At 43.2% G+C, this 24,449-nt stretch overlaps 1 protein-coding gene across 3 annotated transcripts in view; it reads left to right on the plus strand.

Annotated features, from left to right (window-relative positions):
- The window catches only part of lamc3 (laminin, gamma 3), a 163,315-nt gene that overhangs the window by 85,454 nt on the left and 53,412 nt on the right, over positions 1-24,449 (plus strand). For all 3 annotated transcript variants that reach the window (XM_083793995.1, XM_083793996.1, XM_083793997.1), the window contains exons 11-12: positions 10,219-10,328; positions 19,016-19,243. In XM_083793995.1, the coding sequence (XP_083650121.1) occupies positions 10,219-10,328; positions 19,016-19,243 (338 nt within the window). The remainder of the gene's footprint in view (positions 1-10,218; positions 10,329-19,015; positions 19,244-24,449) is intronic.

A 24,449-nucleotide genomic window follows, 5' to 3' on the forward strand; every position in this document is an offset into this window, starting at 1 on the left:
TAACCGTTATTATTGTAACTTTAGCTGTTGAAAAATAGCAGATCTACAAGCTCATAGCGCGGCACTTGGTGCAGCGCTATGAGCTTGTAGATCTGATATTTTTAGAAAAATCGTGAAAATGTGTGCAAATCTTTGAATATACTAGTGTATATTCGAACGTTTTTTTTTTTATTCAAATCTTTGCTCCCTGGAACAACATATTATTTTCAGATGGGGGTCGCGGCCAAGTACATATAATTCTGGGGGTCCTTGACATGAACAAGTTTGAGAACCACTGATACAATCATAGGATTTTAAGAAAACTGTCATTTTGTGGAATCTGCTCTCGGGTCTTAATAGGCTAGAAAAACCACAAAGGTCACCTCCTTTTCCTCATAACTACATCCACACACGGATCCACCGGCGCTCCCCTGACAGTGGAAAGTAACCAAGTACATTTACTCAAGACAAGTACTGTACATGTATGTACAATTTTGAGGTATTTGTACTTTACTGGAGTATTTACAGTCTCCAATACTTTTGCTTCTACTCCACTACATCTCGGATCTGCTTGTAGATCTGCTATTTTCAAAATATTTCTATACATTTAAATGAGACATTCTGCATAGTGAATACTTTACATTTTGATGCCAATACTTTTGTACTTTTACTCAAGTACATTTTGAATTCCGGACTTTTACTTGTCGTTGACTCGTTCTACATTGCAGTATTGAAACTTTTACTTAATGTAAAACATTAAAAAAAATCACACTTGTGATAATCATTGGTTGCATTCGTACACTCTTACACATTCATCACAAATGGACAAAATAACACTTTATATGTTCTGTATATTGTTTGTTTTCTGCATTGCATGTTACGTGTCATAATAGTTTGATATTATAGTACATTATAGCCTACGTGTTCTGCTGGATTATAAATTGATAGCTTAATTGATAGAAAGGTAAGGAAAAAGGAGATTGGGGTTGATTTAATCATTATCCCAATAATGATATTAACCTTTTTTTTTACAGCCAAGCAGATCGTTTTTCAACTTCATGGCTTGACCACTTTGGGTACTATTTCAATAGTCGTGGCAGAAACCGATTCAGACCATCGATAAACAGTTAAAGCAACACTCTTTACGAATGAGAAATGTGTAGAGAATTTGTGGGAATATGTAGAGATTAGAGAATGTTCAAATGTAACCCAGTGGACCCTTACAAGTCCATATGGTTACATCTCTGCATCTTCCGAGTGAAATTAATACTGGAGATTGCATATGACATCTCAAGTCAAGCCAAGCCAGAGAGAGATAATCCAGAGAGAGAGAGAGAGAGGTGTTGATATCGAGTCAAAGAAGTGGCTATTCCTAGAATGCTGGTGTTCTGTACCTGCCACATCTACATGACAGCTAAGGCATGAGGCAGCCATCTAATCACTGCAGTCTGCATCCCAGCGTTCTGCAGGGACAGTGACAGTCACACACTGAGTAGATGAGCCGTAAATCTGGGCAACCACCACCAGCGTGCCTTCATCCCCCCCCCCCCCGCCTCCCACGCCGCAGGAGTCGGCAAGGAAGCGATGAAAGCGTGCACGACGCTGCCATGATACATGACAAGCAGCGGAAGAGGAGAGGGAGCTCGGGACTCTTTCTTTCGGTGTGAATAAAAGACTACAGATATGACACGAGAATGCCGTTCAGCACGTGTACATGAAGACGAGGAAAGAAATAAGAGTCCTTTATTGAGCCGGTGGGGGAATTCAGTTCCATCTTCACCCGATTGATAGCCGTGTTGAGCATGCGAGGGGAAGCAGTCGGTGTCTTCGCTCAGGGACACGCTGACATATAGAGCGAACATAAGAGTACATAGGCGGGCCACTGACCTTCTCATTCCCAGGCAGCATGTAAAGGCATGGCGTTACATGTATGAACAACCTCGCTCTCAATGTCAACAAGACAAAGGATCTGCGTGGTGGACCTCCGGAGGCCACGGGGAGACGTCGCCGACAGTTCTTTTGGAGTGCACATCTCTCTCTGAGGACCACAAATGGGCCACACATAGTACATACGCACACACACCACGCGCGTGGTTAAAAGGGCTCAGCAATGCCTCTACTTTCTCTGTTGCCTGAATACATTCGAGGTAAAGCCCACTCACCGTATCCTCCTCGGGGCATTCGACTACATCAGGAAGCGCCACCCTGATGTCGAGCTGCCTCATGCAGTGCCACGGTACGGTACGGGGAGCTGCAGCGGGCCCGCCCTCCACCGTAAAAACATGCACTACAGAGGGTGCTGAGGGGGAGGACGTCCCGTCATGTCTGCACTACAGAGGGTGCTGAGGGGGAGGACGTCCCGACATGTCTGCACTACAGAGGGTGCTGAGGGGGAGGACGTCCCGACATGTCTGCACTACAGAGGGTGCTGAGGGGGAGGACGTCCCGACATGTCTGCACTACAGAGGGTGCTGAGGGGGAGGACGTCCCGACATGTCTGCACTACAGAGGGTGCTGAGGGGGAGGACGTCCCGACATGTCTGCACTACAGAGGGTGCTGAGGGGGAGGACGTCCCGACATGTCGTGGGGAAGCGAACCTCTTCCTCCAGGGAGGGAACTATACCAGTGGTGGAAAAAGTAAAATTTTCACTTAAAGGTATATTCAGTGATTTCACTTAATTCAAATATCACTTATTTTTTTGTTTTGTTGTGATAATATTCTCTACTATAGAGTGTGCTGACCATATAAGGAGTTCCTCCCTGTACCCAGTTAACCCCTGGGGGTCAAAAACCCTTAGGTTTCGTTTTTGGCTCTCTATCCTGATTGGATGAAAGGCTTAGGTCCCAGCCAAAAACGAAACCTAAGATTTTTTTAGTGAAATCACTGAATATACCTTTAAGTAAAAGTATCAATGCCGCATTATAGAACTACTCTGTTACAAGTAAAAATCCAAACTTTGGCGTCAAAATGTACATACCAAAAGTGAAAGTACTCATTATGCAGAATGTCTCATTTCAAGTATTGAAATCTTTTGAAAGTAACGGATATACAAGCTTACAATGCGTCGCATCGCGCGCTTGCAGATTGGCTATATTCAAATGGTCGAAATGTACTTCACATACAGTATGGCTGCCTGAAGTAAGTACAAATACCTCAAAATTGTACTTGAGTAAATGTAATTCACTCAAGTACAATTTTCACTGGGGACTGCAGTATACATGGAGAAACGCTGTGGAGCCGACCGAGGCTGAGGACATTATTCAAGGACATTATTCACCCTCGTGCAGCCGACAATCTGGTTGGCAGCGCTGCAGCTGTGTGACCGCGGCCAGACAAAGTGACACCGGCCTGTCAGAATCCATAGCAGCAGACATCTCTGAACCGGTCAGAATCCAATCCATAGCAGCAGACATATCTGAACCGGTCAGAATCCATAGCAGCAGACATATCTGAACCGGTCAGAATCCAATCCATAGCAGCAGACATATCTGAACCGGTCAGAATCCATAGCAGCAGACATATCTGAACCGGTCAGAATCCAATCCATAGCAGCAGACATATCTGAACCGGTCAGAATCCATAGCAGCAGACATATCTGAACCGGTCAGAATCCAATCCATAGCAGCAGACATATCTGAACCGGTCAGAATCCATAGCAGCAGACATCTCTGAACCGGTCAGAATCCAATCCATAGCAGCAGACATATCTGAACCGGTCAGAATCCATAGCAGCAGACATCTCTGAACCGGTCAGAATCCAATCCATAGCAGCAGACATATCTGAACCGGTCAGAATCCATAGCAGCAGACATATCTGAACCGGTCAGAATCCAATCCATAGCAGCAGACATATCTGAACCGGTCAGAATCCATAGCAGCAGACATATCTGAACCGGTCAGAATCCAATCCATAGCAGCAGACATATCTGAACCGGTCAGAATCCAATCCATAGCAGCAGACATCTCTGAACCGGTCAGAATCCATAGCAGCAGACATCTCTGAACCGGTCAGAATCCATAGCAGCAGACATCTCTGAACCGGTCAGAATCCATAGCAGCAGACATCTCTGAACCGGTCAGAATCCATAGCAGCAGACATCTCTGAACAGTGTTCACCTGAGACTGTTGAGCTGCTGAGCCTGTCGCCATGTTGCTTTGGCACATGGAATGGTGATTTTTTTATATAACTGCTGTTACTGTATTATGCTGGATATGTTTTCCACCTACATAAGAAGCATTTTGATGGCACCTATCCATTGCAAATATATATTTTTTGGGCATGTAGATGTAGATCGTCTATTTTATACCATTGTACAATAAAGTATAATGCAATAATCAGACTAATCGATTAAGTCGATTATGAAAAAAAATACTTTGTCTTGATTTGTTCATGATAATCTTGATTATTTGATTAACCTACATGAGCAACAGTTTGTCAGTTATTGGCTCTACATGATGGTTTTGTATGCTTACTGTATGTCAGGGGTCTTGATTGATTGAAGTGTTTATTAACAGTTTGGAGAATTACAGTACATGTCAAGCACAACTCGATACAAAACTGTTAACTGAGAACGACACCATAAAGCATTACACTCGTTTACAATTATTTAGTTCCTTGTTTGTGCCAAATCTGGGTTGCACATGTTTAGTTGAACTCCCTCTGGTGTTATGGGTGTGGACTTTGTTGACATTAAGGAAGTATTTAGACGGGTACATTCTTGGTGGTGTATCGAATCTTGTGGACCAGACACATTGCAAGTTGCCGTACTCTGTCGTCAACCCTAAACCAGATTCCAGCTTGTCAAAGTGGGCAGGGGTGAGGTGGGTTCGGGGAGTGAGGCCAAGTAGTAGCCTGACCAGTTTGTTTTGGGAAGTCTGGCGCCTTAATAAAGAATAAAGAAGCGCTAATTTCTTTATTAGTAACGCTCCTCTCAACTGGCCGGTCTCAATCATAACATTACATAACATTGGGTCTCTCTAAAGATTTATGTTACCTGCTTCCGGTTACCTGTTTCCTGGTCATGTGACCTGAGTAACAAATACGCTGTGTGTGGCAGCCAATCAGGACTAGGTCCTCATTGAGTCATGTCTGACTAGGTCTTCTACATTTCATGAGCTGTTGTTAGTCAGGTTTCACCTGACAAAAAGTATTCGTTACTGTGCTACTATAACACATTCAGAAAGGAATCAGGTTGAGAACCCCTGTACTACCTCGCAACGCTTCTTGGTGCGCGGTGTGTCTGTGGTGCACACACGCACACTCACACACACTAATTGCCAGTCTTTTCCTCACACAAACATCTATATTTGGGAGCCTGTGCTAAGAAACGGTGTGAAAGATTTTTAATTGCTTCTGCCAAAGCCTCTCTCCATGGTGGATGTCCAACCTCACCAGATGAATCACAATAAGATGTTGATGGGCTTGCTCTGTGTGTGCGTGCGTCTGCCTGTTAGGGATGCCCCGATCACGTTTTTGGGGGCCGATCCCGATCACCGATCGGCCGATTCCGATCCCGATCTTTTTTTAATTTTAATTAAAATAAATAAATAATAATAATAATATTTTTTTTTTACTTATAAAATAAACCTGGCACGCATATCATACCTTCCTGAAAAAAGCTATTCAGGTCCTGTGGGTGCAACGTCACTGAAAACTTTCATAATAGCAATTAAATTAATTTACTCATGAGTGCTGAAATTGTGAAATGGAGGATGTAAGAACACACTTTTGGCAAATGGTGGTTTATATCATGTATTTTAGACTAAAGCTTATGATTAGGAACAGGTTGGGGGTTAGGGTTTATAATTAGGGGTTGCATTAGTTGTGCAGCGATGTACAGTACATCAACAAACACTTGCCAGTATACAAGTTAGCAACGCATCAACACTGCAACGCGGTGTGAACCTGATGAAGGCTGCATAGCCAATAAAGAAATGGAAATGTGAGTTCTTTGTCCACCGCTTGTTTAATTTTTGGATGTGCTACCTTTTTGGATTTTTTTTTATTCCTATTTCTTTGGCGGTGTGAAGTGAACCCACTTTCAGCTAAGCTGTGCTAAAATGTCGTACATGTGCGCGCGTGCGTATGACGGTGTGTGGGTGGCTACACGAATGCATGTTACGCGATGACATAAATCGTGCCATCATTTGAAGCACTTGTCACTGCGGTTCGTCGTGACAAATTGACACCAGTGGTGTCACACCACACAGTAAAACGGTGTGTGCACTTTTGAGGTGCTTGTCAAATACATTTAGAGAAGCATAAATCCATGGGCAGAAGCACATTCATGGACCGGCACAGTATATCCTGTGAAACACTTGCACATTGTCACTGAGAAACCTTGTATCTCCACATGTGGAATGTTACTTCATAAATTAATGCTCCAATTTATATTTTGAAAGTTGCAAAATAAAAACCTCAACCGTTATCGAAAAATAAAAAAAATACATAAAAGCATGGCCAAAATTGGCATGCTGTGGTTTTAATAAATATTCAAAGTATCAACAACTTTACATAACTAGATTATTATTATTATTTAAACATGGTATTGGACTTACAAGGTTTCTGCCTGACAACTACCATTATGCTATCTATCATTGGTGGATGTGTGTTCACACCTGGTGCAAAGACACTCTTGTCTCGTGTGTGGTCAGGCTATACCGGTGGTGGAAAGTAACTAAGTACATTTATTTAAGTAATGTACAATTTTGAGGTATTTGTACTTTACTTGAGTATTTCCAATACTTTTACTTCTACTCCACTCCACATTGTGAGCTTGTGTAGATCTGCTATTTTCAAAAGATTGTTATACATTTGAAAACTTGAAATGGGACATTCTGCACAATGATTACTTTAACTTTTGGTACTTTTAAGTACATTTTGATGCCAATACTGTTGTACTTAATAAGTACAGTACTTCAGTAAACGTACTTAGTTACTTTCCACAACTGGCCCCTAGAGGTGTGGTGGAGCGCGGGAAAAAGTATAGTATAGTATAGTCTATACTATAGACCAGGGGTACTCAACTGGCGGAAGACCACCTCTTTGCGGACCACCCCAAATATATATATATATATATATATTTAAGTTAATTTAAGTTAATAATATAAATAACATCAGATGGTACATTTCTCATGTGAAATTGCTGCAAAGGCCCCCAAAATGTCCCCCAAGGGCCCCCAAAATTCTGGCGCGCGCTATGCGCGCGCGCAGTGTGGCCTGCCAGGGCGTATAACTCCCGGCCTGATTTGGAGTTCCACTCCGGGCCTGCACTCTGCACCCCATTATTGGTTGGGTGGAAGGTGATCTGATTTGTATAAGCTTGGCTTGACCATACTAAACGGGCATAGAGCCCCGCTCTCCGATGGACGCCGCGGATGGGACCGGACCTCGGTCTTATTCAAAAAAAAAATTGTGGACCTTCATCATTTCTAGTTGAGGACCCCTGCTATAGACTATAGAGGACTGGGTCTGGGCCCTCTGGGGAACCCCAGTCTACTAAGTATATAGAGTTTATGTCGATAAGGCTCTAACCCCAATAACCCAGCATGTGGACTGTGCACTTACATGCATAATGTATTGTGTGCGTGCTTCTTGTACATGCGTGTGTGCATGCATGCTTCTGTACCTTCGTGTGTGTGCATGCGTGCTTCTGTGCATTTGTGTGTGCATGCATGTATCTGTACTTGCGTGTGTGTGCATGAGTGCTTCTGTACATGCGTGTGTGCATTAGGGCTGGGTGCAATAACCGCAATACCGCCATACCGCCGGTATGTAACGCATACCGCGGTATCGGGTTCATTACCGCGGTAAAAAAAAAATTTTTTTTTTCTTTTTCTAATGAAATGAAAAGTGTATCATAATAAACAGTGACGCTCAGTCAGTCTAATCATGCCAGCAACACAACAACACCAGAGGGAGTTCAAAAAAACATGTGCAACCCAGATTCGGCACAAACAAGGATTGATTGATTGATTGATTGATTGATTGATTGATTGATTGATTAAAATATTTATTAACAGTTTGCAGAATTACACTACATTTCAAGCACAACTCAATACAAAGACTGTTAACTGTGAGTGGACACTAAGGGGTCCACCTAAATTCATTTCACTCCTATGCCACAAAAATGTGGAACGCCCTACCAACTGTCATTAAGATGTAAATCCCTTGACTCCACCCACCCCTTTCCCCCCTCACTGTATACGTTTTCCCCCTTTTTACCTCCTTTATGATGATTTCCTGTTTTTGGCTTTATATAAGTGCATAGTGTACAAAATGATATGATGAATTGAAAATGGTGGACCCTCTTGTAAACAAGTGTAATGCTTTATGGCAGGGGTATTCAATTAGATTAGGCCTCCTATGTGACACAGACTGAGTAGAAAACGTGCCATTTTATCATGATTATTGGTGAGGACCTATTATATGAAGATAGGTTCAAAAGTGGTCCTTTAATGATTACCGTCATTATGGTAATCCCACAATTAATATCGCACACACCATACCTGTAACTTTTATTAGCCCTCTTATTTTTTTTATTTTTTTTTGGGGTATGGGGGGCCGGCAATAACCGCGGTAATAAAAATCCCATACCGCCCCAGCCCTAGTGTGCATGAGTGCTTCTGTACATGCATGTGTGTGCATGCGTGCTTCTGTGCATTTGTGTGTGCATGCATGCTTCTGTACATGCGTGTGTGTGCATGCGTGCTTCTGTACATGCGTGTGTGTGCATGCGTGCTTCTGTGCATTTGTGTGTGCATGCATGCTTCTGTGCATTTGTGTGTGCATGCATGCTTCTGTACATGCGTGTGTGTGCATGCGTGCTTCTGTACATGCGTGTGTGTGCATGCGTGCTTCTGTACATGCGTGTGTGTGCATGCACGCTTCTGTACATAAGTGTGTGTATGCGTGCTTCTGTAAATGCGTGTGTGTATGCATGCGTGCTTCTGTGCATTTGTGTGTTCATGCGTGCTTCTCCACATGCGTGTGTGCATGCGTGCTTCTGTACATGCGTGTGCGTTATCCCCTGCTCTCCGCTGGTCCGTCGTCCCCTGATGATAGGCTCTCATCCTCGGTGGAGCAGAGGCTTAATTCCGTTTGCTCTGCTCCATGCTGATTGGAAGGGACTGACATGTCCGCTCCACAGGGAGTTTGTTCACTCTCTCTCTCTCACACACACACACTCTCACTCACACTCACACTCACACACACACACACACACACACACACACACACACACACGCTGCTTATCACTGTCCGAGCAGTTCCATTACCATGTCTTTGAGGGCCCACTTTGTAATTGCCTCCCTTTATTAGTTTGCCTGCATGTCAAGCCAGGAGAACAAGTACCCTCGGCGCAGCAGGGGGTGGGAGACAAGTGCCCCCCCCCCCAGAGCTGGACATGCACCCGGTCGTACACACACACACACAAACACGGTGTCACACGCACATTTTGAAATGTTAACATTTACATGAAGGATGTAAACACACTGAAACACATGAAGTCAAATCATGTGATTGGCTGATATGCGGTGGTTCCCAAAGTGGGATCCTTCAGCAGGCAAAGGGGGTTTATCTTGAAAAAATATATGTTAACCCTATCGCGATGCAACACGGCGTGAGCTTGTAGATCAGCTATTTTTGATCAAAAAAGAAATCGTGAAAATAAGATTTGTCATTTTTTAAGTATTCAGTGCCAAAAATGGATCAAAAATCACCATTGGGTTCAATTCAACACCCAAAAGACTAGACAAACATGAAACATTCATGAAAACTGAATGAGAAATAAATAAAATCCATCTTTGGAGCTTGATCCAGCATGTGCAGTGTTTGATAAGGAGACGTGTTGCACGTTGATCACACCTCAGCTGAATAAAGTCATGAATTTTAAAACCTAGCTGACAGGTTCATATTTGCATGTGTTGTGCGATGTGTGATGTGCCTTCATGGAGGGGACAGGAGATTAACAAGGCCTTCGCTGTTTACATGTGACTTGTTAACGATCAGTGGTGCAACTTGACTAAAATGATCAGTGCTGCAAATTATACTCTGGGCTGTTGCAAGTAAAAGTCTGGAATTTGCCACATTTTCACGATTTTTCAAAAAATAGCAGACCTACAAGCTCATAGCGCGCCACCGAGTGCCACGCTATGCTATTTTTCAATAGCTAAATGATAACATAATGTTTAAAACACCAAAATGGGTTAAAGTAAATCTGTCTGCACGTCCCTCAAGGCTCCATGAGGAGGACAGGACGTTGAGGCCACCGCTGGCGACCTTTGACCTGCAGCATCTCCTCTACAACCTGACGGCACTCACAATCAGCAACGCGGGAGGACACAACTGTAAGTAACTGTGTGTGTGTGCGTGTGCGTGCACATGCTTTTTGGATCATATATGGTATAAATTAAAACGATCGCAATGTAAGCTAGCAATGTAAAGTAAACTTTTTTAGTGGATTGTTTCCGGGTCGTGGGTTTCAGAGTAAAAGCGTCCAGACAACTCTGGCACCCCAGAGCTCCTATTTTGAAAAACTTCCGGCACTGATTGTGTTTTAATAACAGTGACAAGGACCGTGTGTGTCACTGTTATTCACTGTTACCCCTTTTTTGGGTGGCCCCTGAGCTTGAGCCTTTTCGTGATAACGCGGACGCTCAAGCTCAGGGCCCCCCCCCCCCCTAGCTCAGGGGGCCCGTTGGATAATCCTCCCCTGGCGCGGCAGCACGTGCCTGCTACAGTAGCCTATGTGGTGCTGCATGCATTAGCTCACAGCGTGTCTGCCAGACATCCGACTCCCATGAATCTCTAATGCTAATGATATAAGTCATTCTATTTGAGCTCCTCAACTCCCACTCATTTGCGTGTCATGTTAAGCATGATTGACCCACTTTGCGCAGGCAATGTGATCCCTATCTATCTTATCTCGACTGGCTAGTCGTCTTATTAACACCCAGTCAAAAAATAAATCCTCGGTGTACCAGTAAGGGGTGAATTTGTTACACTGTTTTAAGTGAATACAAACTTAAGGATTTATTTTATGCTGTGTAGATCAATGGTTCTCAACCATGTTATACCAAGTACCACCTCAGAAAATATTGGGCTCTCCAAGTATCACCATAATAAATAACTGATGTTAAATTAAATTACAGGACTGTAAACCTTGCCCCATACTATTCAGCTATGCACAGTGAACACACAGGAGGGAAATGTAATTTATTCTCTGATTTAGTTTGTGTTCCAATCCTAATTATGCTATTTCTAATGTGCTTAATCACTTTCTATTAATGGCTAGGTGTGCTGTCATGCTCATTTAAGCACGGCTGGAGAGCCTATTTCAACCAATTGCTTAATCAGAAGAAGTATGTGTAGTGATATATTTCATACCACAGGTTGAGAATCACAGGTGTTGACTCTCTCTTGGAAGAGAGAACGATGATAACCAGATCTCTCTCTCTCTCTCTCTCTCTCTCTCTCTCTCTCTCTCTCTCGTAAAAAACACATTGAGACTAAATTCTCTTTTACAAGTGTGAACTGGTACACAGCTCTGCCAGTAACAATAAATACAAGACGATAACAAGCACATATAACATTCATAAACACAGTACCCACCCAAGCTACCTAAGAAGCTCAAGGGAAGAACAACAAAGTATAATAACGCGACTAATACAAGCTAGTGTATAAAAACTAAGCAACAAAATGTGCTAATACACTAAGAAACAAGAGAACCAATATTTGCTATACCTGTACGAGACGTCAAAGCAGGAGCAATGTCTGGGAGTGGGAAGTATGTGCCCATGGCAATCCTTTTGAAAGTCACTAGGGTGGATCATATAGAAGTCAGTTTGAGTCTGGTCTGTATACAGTAGGTCATTCCATGACCAGGGTCAGAACGCATCTCTATCTCTCTATACACCACAGCACAGCACCACAGCACTTATTTTATTATTCCATTGTTGCATAATCATGCTGTAGATGTTACTATTCACACTTACTTTCACCCAATGTATTTTAAAGCTGCAATCCGGTAGGTTCTATGCTGTGTCCTGATGGAGACTGTAACACCTCCGGGATTTGAACCCCGGTCTCTCGTGTGTGAGAACCACATTTCTACCGGGGACAGGCTTTAGTTCCAACATACTATTGGTCCGATTGTCATTAGACCGTCAACCTACAGTACCTCAAACCCCAACCTAACCATAACCACAAGCAAGGGAGCAGCGCATGTTCGACCGCATGTCCGACCGTTGTTTCTACATTTCGGAAATTTGGTGTGTCGGATCTGCGTGTGCATCCCATTTTGTTACTGGCGGAATGTTATTTTAAGGACGTCACACGCACATTGCGCACGCCTACATGTGCGCACAGAACAGCTCCAACCAGCATTAGAAAATATGCATTTTATTTTACCTTAATGTCTTCTCACCTATGGTCATGAAGTGTGGGTCATGACCGAAAAAAATGGATGGATGGAATAATTATATTATAATAATAATTAATTATAATTATACGTTTACGGGTGTATAAATAGTACTAGAAATGTACCAGATCAACTATCACAGCTGGTGAATTTCAGACTAGAAGGCTTTCTTACCTTTATTTGTAGTTGTTACGTCCCCACCAAAGAGGCCCAGGTGTTACATTGGGAAAAGGCGCATTATTGACTACCATAAGCCCTCAATGGGGGTTGGGTTTTAGTGCTAATTCGCTTATTTCCATCGAAATATGTAGTAAAGTGTGCCACTTGGGTCTTGGCATACTATTTACATTATGAAGAGAGAATATATTCAAAACAAATTGATTTTTGAGCGATGGAAATGAGCGAATTAGCACTAAAACCCAATGCCCCATTCAATTAAATTCCTTGAGGGCTTATGGCAGTGGAAATAGCCAATAATGCGCTTTTGCACAAAATTACACCTGGACCTCTTTGGTGGGGACGTAACAACTACAAATAAAGGTAAGAAAGACTTCTAGTTTGAAATTCTCCTTTAAGAGACGCTGCAGTAGCAAAACTAAAAAGGTTGCTTGCCTTTGAACGACTATCTTTCTCTTCTTCGACGGTGGCTGAGGCATTCTTGTTGCGGGCAGATGGGATACTGGCAGCAGCAGTACTGTAGCCAAAATTCTCTGTTGCTTTCCGTGTGTGTGTGTGTGGAGTGAGGACGCATTTCCACATTCCTGCTACAAACCTGTTAAATGCAAAGTAGCCACTTGGGTACTTTGAATCAAGGGGAACACCTTCAAGTGCGTTCAACCGTGCATGTGTGGGCGGCTGTGTGCGTGATCCTGGCAAATAAAAAATACTGGCTCCAAGCACTGCAGATGTACTAGTTATACATGATTCTATTAATATTACCATACAGATTGGTATATAGAAATAACAATTTCTTCATTAAAAGGATTTTCCGGGCGCCGTTTTAATTAGGGGACACGCGTGACTCATTGCTCGCTGGCAACGAGTCTTGCGTTTCAGATCAGACATGGAAGCACAACATACATATGGAATTGTATAAGTCATGCTCCTTCTTGCAAACTTGTTCACGCACTCACACAAACGCACACACACACACACACACACACACACACACACACACACACACACACACACACACACACACACACACACACACACACACTACACAATTCAATTGGCATTGCTGCTGCCTCCTTTGCACATCACAGGGGAGGGACTGCTAATGATTTGTGTTAGGTCTTAAATTAGTTCTCAAACAGTGTTAGAAGTGGCTTATCGCTTGCAGGCACGCTCGGCAGGCGCTAATATGAAAGTCACATAAAGCTGTGTACACCCCCCCTACCCCACCACACCCCACCTCCCAGCCACACAGCAATATCCTCAGTGGTGCCATTTATAACGCAATGGAGCGTAACAAATGTAAACCAAATGGACCCCTTCCGGGTCCATTTGGTTTACATTTTGCACACTCTCTGAGTTGGATTAAAGCTCTCTGTCTCTGTCTCTGTCTCTGTCTCTGTCTCTGTCTCTGTCTCTGTCTCTCTCTCTGTCTCTCTCTCTGTCTCTCTCTCTCTCTGTCTCTCTCTCTCTCTGTCTCTCTCTCTCTCTGTCTCTGTCTCTGTCTCTGTCTCTGTCTCTGTCTCTGTCTCTGTCTCTCTCTCTGTCTCTCTCTCTGTCTGTCTCTCTCTCTCTCTCTCTCTCTCTCTCTCTCTCTCTCTCTATCTCTCTCTCTCTCTCTCTCTCTCTCTCTCTCTCTCTCTACGTCATTCTCAGGCGGTTCTCTGTATATTCATCTGGCCTGCTCGTTCGTGCTTTCCGCGCCGGCTTCTTTCTTTAGCACGTTTAGCGCAATTATGCTCCAATCCTTCCAACCACTTAAAGCCAATAGTATAGTTAAGTGGTGTACCCCAGGGCTCTATAGTATAGCCCTCCCCCGTGTTTTCTGTCCAAGTTTATAGCTCTTAAGCCCATAAGAGAATTAAAATAAATAAAATGCTATATTTGCTATGTTTGCCCAAAGGCAACTTACTTTTTCCACCTTCCAAGTAATGTCGTGGAATCAAAAACTATAATATTTGTATTTCAACCGTAGTGGAGTGAAAGTAATTTAACCCAGCTTGTAGATCTGCTATTTTTTTTAAATCGTGCAAATGTGGAATATATATTCTTTCAGAGCGAACATTTTTAACTTAAATCTTTGCTTCTGAGGGGTGCCTGGAACAACATATTTTCAGATAGTGGTCCGCGGCCAAATACAGATAATTCCGGGGGTCCTTGACATGAACTAGTTTGAGAACCACTGACATAGAAGGATTCTTTTTGTTTTTAATTGGCCTCAGGTCTAAACCTCAAATACTTAAACAAAGTATACACACAGTTACTGTGTGTTCTCTTGGTCACACCTCCAGACCTTGTACTTAACCCATTCTGACCTGAGATCAGATTCTAAAAATGTCTTCTACATCCTGACAGTATTCTGAAAAAGCTGTGTTTCTATGTCAGTGGTTCTTTGATTTTTCAAAAATAGCAGACCTACAAGCTCATAGAGCGCCACTCAGTGGCGCGCTATGAGCTTGATCTACAAGCTCATAGCGCGCCACTGAGTGGCGCTCTATGAGCTTGTAGGTCTGCTATTTTTCAATAGCTAAAGCAACAACACCAAAAGGGGTTAACCCATATAGTTCCCGAGGCGGATTCTACGAATGTTGTCTAAATCAGTATACAGTAGTTCTCACATAAATGTTTTTCAAAAATGTTCAAAAATAGCAGATCTATACAAGCTCGCAGTACGGCACAAAGTGACGTGCTTTGAGCTTGTAGATTTTTTTATGTTAAATGATGCATGTTAAATGGCACAGATGCTTTCCCGGTTTGAATGGTATAAAACAACTGGTGCATCAGAAAAGACCAAGCTAGGACCGATGAACGTGAAAGCATGAACTCCCACGCACCATGTTCAAATGCAAAATATCAAGGTTTTTTTTATTGCAACAACAACAAAAAACTTGTTTCCCAATATACTTGAGTATATTGGGTATACAGACGTGTGGTCCCTGATAAACAAACCTTGATTTTATTTTTTTGCAGAACAGTCGAATGCAGAAGGATTTATTCAACCAAATTTCAGGAAACATAGAATACACACCGGACTGGAAACACTACTACAGAACACTAAAACAACCAGTATAGACAGGGAATCATACACACGTGATAATGAACATAGGGATTGGCCAGGAGATTAACACAGGAGGGGAAAACTAGTGATCACAGGGAGGTGAGACACCACAAGTAACAGAGGAACCCAAAATACACTAGATACTATACAAAATATAGGTACACCATAATAAATCACCACAGTTCATGACAGTGTGGTCAAAAAGAGATATTTATTAGATTTGAACCTCACGGCACCTCATGAGATTTGTTGTTAATGCTTGCTCGTTAGTTGGCTAAACTTTCACTATCGCGTTACATATCGTGTTTGCTTTCAGCATGGATGATATGAGAACGGGGTTTGTAATAAATCAAATAAAAAACATGATATGACGAGCTCAGTGGAGGTGAACAGTGGCAATGATCCGAAAGTAGAAGTGCACTGCAACAGTTAATAGAACTAATCAATTTAATCGATCATAGAAATCATTATTGTACGGAGCCCCGGAGTGGCCATTGAGAGAACAAAATCACACTTGTATATATTTAAAATGTATTTCCTTTAGAGGATAGCCCCTTGAGATGTATCATCTCGTTTTAGAGGGGGTCCTCGGGCACAACACAATGAATACAGTACATAGACAAAACAATACATTAAACATGTCGACACAGAACAATACACTTACAACATCAACAAAACATAGATGCTCTCCAAACCACTCAAACACTACATCAAGACCAGAAGCAACTACACTGAAACACCTAACAAAATACTAATAATAGTGACAAACTGACAATAATGAAAATAATAAAAAATAAAGATAAAGCTATAAAGAATAATAAAGCATTAAAGTACACACCTCTCTCCAAAATTCAAAAACAAGTACAAATGGGTTTCAGGTCTGTGAAGTGAGAGGCCCGATGACATCTTAATTACGATGTCATTTACTACCCTAAACACAAACATTAAAGTTCATAGACTTGCCTGGCAAACAATGATAGTGTATAGACATAATTATTTGGTGACCCCTGTAAATAAACAAAGGTAAAGTTGAGACAGAATGGGACTGGTTGGGCATGTTGGAGACATATTTGAACAAGGGCCAAACAATGGTGTCCCAGGCAGGTAGCCAGCCTACGGAACAGAGGAGAGATAGACAGAACTCTGATCTCTTCCGTTCAGCCCCGTTTACTTTTGCAAATGGAACTCTCAGCCCTAATCCCATTTCTGCCATTGTCCACAGAATGGAAGCGACAGGGACCTGAAGTGTCAGAGAGAGAGAGAGAGTGACAGAGAGAGAGAGAGAGAGAGAGAGTGAGAGATCTGATAATCTTTTTTTTCTTAACCCATTAAGACCTGAGTCCGATTCTACAAATGCCTTCTAAATCAGTGGTTCTCAAACTTTCCCCAAATTGAAATATATACATATACTGTATGGCCGTGGACCCCCCCGTCTGATTTTCTTTGTGCCAGGGACCCCCCAGAAGAGAAGACTAGTGTAAAAAGAATAATGTATATTTCACTATTTCAGAAATAGCAGATGTATACGTAATGTGACACGCTGCAAGCTTTTAAAAACTATTTGTATAATTTCAGCACCATGGACAGCTCTGTTTGTCATGCGTTCTCTTGTGCACACCTCCAGTACTATACCCATTTTGGGTATAGTTGATCGGGCCTCGAACGGGCTCTCTCTGATTTATCCAGGGACATCCGTCTTAGTGGGCAGATTTTATGTTGGTTGAAATCAGGTGATATTCTGGGCCAGATGTGACTAGTCTTGGTTTGACTTGATCTGGCCCCAATAGAGACGTCACTGATTCATCCAGGTCCTGACCGTGCTTGCTGGGTAGCCTTCTTATTGACCCTGATGCCATTGGCTGTCATTATCTTACATTTATTGCATGGTTTCTTTCTTTTTTAAATGTTTTTTTGTGGCTTTCGCCTTTATTTTATATTTTTTATAGAGGGACAGACAGTATAGGCTGACAGGAAATGGGGAGAGAGATGGGGGGGGGGGGGGTGATATTCAGTAAAGGCCGTCGGGATCGGGAGTCGAACCCGCGGCACACTGCCAAGCTTGTGCTACCGTCCAAGGTCCCTGGACCGCTGAGCCACGGCCCAGGATGGACCGCTGAGCCACGGCCCAGGATGGACCGCTGAGCCACGGCCCAGGATGGACCACTGAGCCACGGCCCAGGATGGACCGCTGAGCCACGGCCCAGGATGGACCACTGAGCCACGGCCCAGGATGGACCGCTGAGCCACGGCCCAGGCCTAATGCACGGTTTCTATACGTACATCTGTACTGCAGTTCTTCCATCCGACCCATCAAATTCCCGCCAGGCACAGATTATGTTGATTTAAAGATAGTGCCACCCTAAAACATGATCATCAGGTATTATTATTATATAAGGAGGAAGAAGTTTTTCAATTTTTCAAGTTCAGCCTCAAGCGACACACACGTACGTACGTACGCGCGTGATAACCGTTTTGAACATGCAGTATTGTCAGAGGACGTTGGTACGAAATGAACAGCTTGACATGAACAGGTGCATGTAATGATACAAGTCTGCTGGGGAAAGTTAAATCTATGCCTCTCGGTGTAACACACACACACACACACACACACACACACACACCAACCACACAGCGAGCTCTCTCGGAACAGAACATCCAGACTGTTGGACCTTGAGACCTTGCAGTGCAGCAGGTTTGCTTTGAGAGCAGAACGTGTGTTGAGGGATTCAGTTCAACATGATCTATCCTCGCCCTCCGTGTTCGTCAGATCTCCCAGTAGACCCAGAAGCCCTCTGCCGCCATACCTCAGCCCTCTGCCGCCATACCTCCCTCCTCCATGTCTCCTCTATGTTGCTCTCTTGCAATGATGGATCCATTTATTACATCAACAATTCCCCGGGTGACTGTGTACAAGATGTTTTTGGGTTCCGATTCCAATCCTGATGTATTTTGACAGCGGACCGACCGTCTGAAAATATTTGGTGCCAGGGACACCCCCAGTGGAGAAGATTTATGTTAAAGAAGTCTAGATCTGCTATTTTCTTTTGTATAAATCATTTACACCGGGAAAGCATATCTGTGTCCTTTTAGATTTTAGAGCTGGCTAGTCAAGAACATAGCAGAGCCTGTACATCTGCTACTTTAACAAGAACATAGCAGAGCCTGTACATCTGCTACTTTTGAACATTTTAGCAAAAATCTTGAAAGTATGCTGAGAACTACTGATTTAGAAGGCATTTTGTAAGAATCGGCCTCAGTTCTTAATGGGATAATAATAATTTAAAAAATTGGGAGGGGGGGGGGGGGGCATATGCGTTTTCCACCCGACAGCAACAACCCTGACTTGTCCCTTGTTCCACCCCCTCCTCCCCCCATCCTCGCAGACACGTCCCAGCTGTCCGGAGTGACCCTGGGCTCGGCTGCCTTGTCCTCCGGGTCGGCCGAGCGCCCTGCGCCCTGGGTGGAGGTGTGTTCCTGTCCCGCTGGCTTCGAGGGCCGGCACTGCGAGCGCTGCGCCCCGGGCTTCACCAGGGAGGAGCCTGGCAGAGGGCGGCTCTCGCCGTGTGCGCCCTGCAACTGCCATCAGCACGGACCCTGCCACCCGGAGACAGGTACTGTGTGTGTGTGTGGGTGTGGGTGTGGCCTAATGTATACAACAGGATGTGGGGACGACGATTATTGATCTACAAGCTAACACGTTGCACCGTGATACGTTGTTAGCTTGTAGATCTGTTATTTTTGTCACGTGACACCTTCGCTCAGTGGTGGAATGTAACTAAGTACATTTACTTATACTGTACTAAGTATTTCCAATTTCCAATTATTTTACTTAGTAGATTTTTATTATTATTACAAAATATACATTTAACACTTCAACCCTATATACATTTTGGCCATTTGAAATGAGCCTATCCAAGTTCACAATGTGATGAATTCCAAACATGATCAAAGTATTCCAGCACCACGCCTGCAGACTTGCATCACAGCACCATGGGGTGCCACGGCAGAGAAACCCTGCTCTAGAGCCTCATTATTGCCTGAGGTGAAATACTTGAAATGAAATGCTAAAAATGTGTGGGGGAACCCTGTATGTACTACTGTACAGTATGTACTCCTAAGTACATTTACTCCAGTACAGTTTTGAGGTGCATTTAATTCACTCGATTATTTCCATGTTTTGATACTTTCTACTTCTACTCCACGATTCATCTCACAGGCAAATATTGTACTCTTTATTTATTTTTACTTTGCAGATTTATTTAAATGATTAAAGATCTGCTATTAAAGTCTGCAGCCAAACACATATTAACTCACTCCGCCAAGATCGTCTTTTTTTCCAATGGTGCTCGGCGCCATGACATCCTGACCAAGATGCCCGTGGCCATAGACTCCTGTAATGACCGTGATCTTAAAACACGTTTTTCTCGGAATTGAGGCTTACATTGAAGTGTTTGAACAGAATGTGGATGTTCGGGGGCTCATTTCTAAATCGTCACTATACCTCGCGGTTATAATATTAACCCCTGGGCTACAATTAACGGAAAAAACTGATTATTGCTAAAAATACAAACCTACCGTTAACGGAATTAACGGAATGTCAATCAATGTCAGTTATCGGGGGTTCAACGAAGCAAAAATTAGCATGTTTTCGCTCATTTCACTAATGTTGGATGTAATTTACCAGAAAACGGCCGAAATCCGCGCGATCGTGCGCTATCGTGCACGCGCGCCGTCTCTATGTGCGTCGCTGTAAAAAATGTGATATTTTGCGATGTTTTGGGGTTGATTTGACCTTAATTTGACTTAGTTATGAAAAACTTAGCATTAGCTTAGCATTCCGGACAGCCAACTGAGTGACACGGGGTTAAAGTACTACCGCATGTTATCGATCGTTGAACCGGAAGTGACTTGACCAGATTCGTCTATTTTTGCCAAAATCAGCATAATGGTGCGTTCCCGCCATCTGGTGGCAAAACGAGAGAATACATTATAAATGCCATTTACATTTGAATGATCTGTTCAAACCATCAGATCTTTCTATTAATGTTAAAATGATGAATAAAAAATATGCCAATGTGTTACCCAAACAAAATAATTGGGATTGGTAGTCCAAGGGTTAAGTTATTAACGCTTCTGATGACATTTAGAATGACATATTTGCTTCCCGTTCATTTTGGGATGAATTTTGGGCTCTTCAAAATAAAAGACCCCAATATATCCGGCGGCAGGTAAGTTGCAGCATTGGACTCAATGGTGGCGGTCAATTTGGCAGTCCATGACATGAAAAACGAATAACCACTACAGTGCAATACTCCTCTCCATCTCTTCTCTCTCCTCTCCTACAGTATACCCACAGACTTGTGTCTCAATATGAGCTGCCTCAAGGCTTGTGTGTGTGTGTGTGTGTGTGTGTGTGTGTGTGTGTGTGTGTGTGTGTGTGTGTGTGTGTGTGTGTGTGTGTGTGTGTGTGTGTGTGTGTGTGTGTGTGTGTGTGTGTGTGTGTGTGTGTGTGTGTGTGTGTGTGTGTGTGTGTGTGTGTGTGTGTGTGTGGGGGGGTCTGGAATTAGGACTGGTGTCATTGCCTGTCTGCCTTCGTTCGCCTCAATAAATCTCGCCAGCCTCTCCCCTCTGTTAATGAAGTCGAAATTCAACCACACATTCTCAAAGTCTCGGCTGACTTTCTCAATCCATAGTTCTATCAGTGTTTGTAATTGTTCCGTCTCTCTTTTCCCCAAACATATTGTTTCTTATTCATTCTCCCACTTTTACATTTACTATGCCAATGCCCCTGGTGAACGATTTACCAATGCCCCTGGTGAACAATGCCCGATGCGAATGATGGCCACTGGTCCTGAAATACTAGTACCCATTGTCATAGTACTTAGCCTTATGCAGTGGTGGGAAAAGCACTCAAACTGTGTACCCACCTTGACAAACACTAAGTCATTGGATTTGTTTAATCAACCGAAAGCCAAAAGCAATTCCATTTTCATCCATATAGGTGTGCCACAAGTACGAAAAATTTAACTGTTTCTTGCAGAAAAAAGATTTTTGGGGGGATAATTACTTACGCATGATCATGATCATGATCAGGGGTGACGTGACATTATACTTGGCTGGCAATATTAGTGGGAGGGGCCTATGTAAGTGACTGCGGCAACCACACTTTGCAATTTTTCAAATTTGCGACTTTTCTAGTTATTCTTTTTCCATTTTAGTTTTTGTTCTATTAACTCAGTTTGGATAAGTTTGGTGAAAAGCTGGTGGCTGCACGGTGGCAGCCCCTGTCACGGGGTAAGTGATACTCCAATGTAGAAGTACTCTGTTATAAGTAGAAGTCCGGAAATCAAAATGTACTTGAGTAAAAGTGAAAAAGTATTGGCATCAAAATGTCTTTAAGGAACACAGTTTAAAAGTATAGTATAGTATAAAAGTAGGCTACTCATTGTGCAGAACCCTGCAGAATGTGTTTAAATCATATCTTCTCTTGTGCGGGTCCCTGGGGCAAAACATTTTCAGATGGGGGTCCGTGACCAAATGTATATCAATTTGGGGGTCCTTGGCATGAACATTTTTGAGAACTACTGACATAGGGTATACACTATACAGAAATGGTACCATCATCATACCAACTATTATGCATTTACAGTAGTTCTCCTATAATAGCTTGCATTAGATGAATGTGTGTAGAATAGAAGTAAATGTCAGCCATTAATTACGCCCTCTCTGTTAGGCTGTACGTGCGCGTTTACATAGGAACTAATCAATCAGAATTTGGGAGGGAAATGGAGATAAGCAATTTAATAGTAGAACAGACACACTTTCATTTTTCATACTGAAGAAAGTGAAAGAAAGAGACAGAGAGGGAAGGGGAGATTGAGCAGGGCCGTGTGTGTCCCCAAAAGTCTTACTTTGCATTTTCAACATTAGCACTAAAGATATTTTAAAATATACTTTCGGGAACAGAAATACCAGCTTCCTTACTGAGATTTCGGGAGGTGTAGTTCCAGACTCTATATGCTGTAGCATTGGGAGATTGTAGAATCAGTGGGGCAACCAGAAGATAGTAAGTAAGTAAGGCAACAATAACGTCAGCTACAGCAGTGTGGAATAGTTGTCTGGCTACACGAGACTATCATTTTTCAGCAATTTCCCATTCCATCCAAGCACTTTTGATGTCCTCACAAGTATAGTAATACAAATGTGTATGTGTGTGTGTGTGTGTGTACTTTTAATTTATGTGTGCACCTGTTAAAGATCAAGGAGGATTTGGTTTTCACTCAGCAGGTTGGGGGTGCGGTAGCATTTATCATATCTTGGCACCTCCTGAGGAGTGCAAATGGAGTTCTATAGCACCGGATACTGTACATTCACACACAGAGATACATGCTGCTGAGCACACACACACACAGAGGAATGCACATGCATGCACGCACGCACATACACACACACACACACAGGATCACACAGACACGTGTGATTTACATCATATGTCTGCATTCTGTGTGTGCACTGCCGTATGCACACATTCACACACTCAGTTTCAAGATAATACATAATGAATTTCTCGCACATGCACGCATGCGCACACACACACACGCACACACACACACACACACACACACACACACACACACACACACACACACACACACACACACACATGGCTGGCGCCGGGCAGTTTGGACTAAAGCAACAACTTTGGAGTATTTTTCGGAGAAAACAAGCAACAAAGAAACGACAATGAGTGGATCCTTATGGGAGGCGCGTGCATTGATCATCACGATGGGAAGAATGTAGGCGCTGTCTAACAGGTTGCGAGGCGTGTTGGCGTCCATCGTGTTAAGGGTCCATTTGGTTACCAACTCTCCATTTAGCTGGGGACCACCTGGAACCCCCTCAAGGACCACCGGTGTTCCCCGGACCACTGGTTATAAACCACTGATATATATCATGTACAGTGCAACACAGAGAAGGTGTAACAGGAGCCATGGTGGTGAGTGAGTCCAGCATGTTTCTGAAGCTCTGAGGTTGAATTCCATCGATATCACGTTCAAGCAGCTGCTAAATATAAGCCTTTCTTATAGATCTGCTGGAAGACAAGACGAGAGAGAGCCTGTCAGATTCACAGCCTGTATAACAGCCACTTAGAAAGCCAAACTGGATCTAAGTTGCAACTGTACTTCTTTTTTCCGTCTTCACCCAAAAATATGCCAATCTACAAGCTCACAATGAGCTTGTAGATTGGCTATTTTTGGACTGAGCAATATATTTATTATGGTTTGGCGATGTATTGGATCTGCTTTTTAGGTACTCAGATCAAGCACATCAGTCCCGACCATAGGGACTCTGAATCCCCCGTACCTAAACGGTAGATCCAAAACGACAGGTGGTAGCTGGGGTGGAGGTGGGTGAGCAGCAGGTTTGTATACAGCAGCAGCAAGCAAGGTTAAAATAGCCAGTATGAAGATGGAGTGAGTGTGTGATTGGCTGAGTGAATCATGTGAATGAGAGCGTGATGCTGAGGCGGCCCAATTAACGGCTGGCAGCAAATGCACTGAGGTTCCCTGAATGAACTTGCTCTGCGCATCATGTCTACGACAGGCACACATGCTCATTAGTTAGGACTTTTTCCGTCACTCTTATATACTCTTATATACATACATGACATTATAATATATACTGTAATGTAAGACATAAAAGGTTGTATGAAAGTCTCTAGGTGCAGGTCAAGGTAACTATGAAGGAAGGTTGATTAAAGAGCTGCTCTTCATCATCCGTCATCAGGGGGGAGGGAGGGCCAGCCTGCTGTTTTGC

This window comes from Protomyctophum parallelum, assembly GCF_964188405.1.
Source record: "Protomyctophum parallelum genome assembly, chromosome: 21".
Taxonomy (NCBI): domain Eukaryota; kingdom Metazoa; phylum Chordata; class Actinopteri; order Myctophiformes; family Myctophidae; genus Protomyctophum; species Protomyctophum parallelum.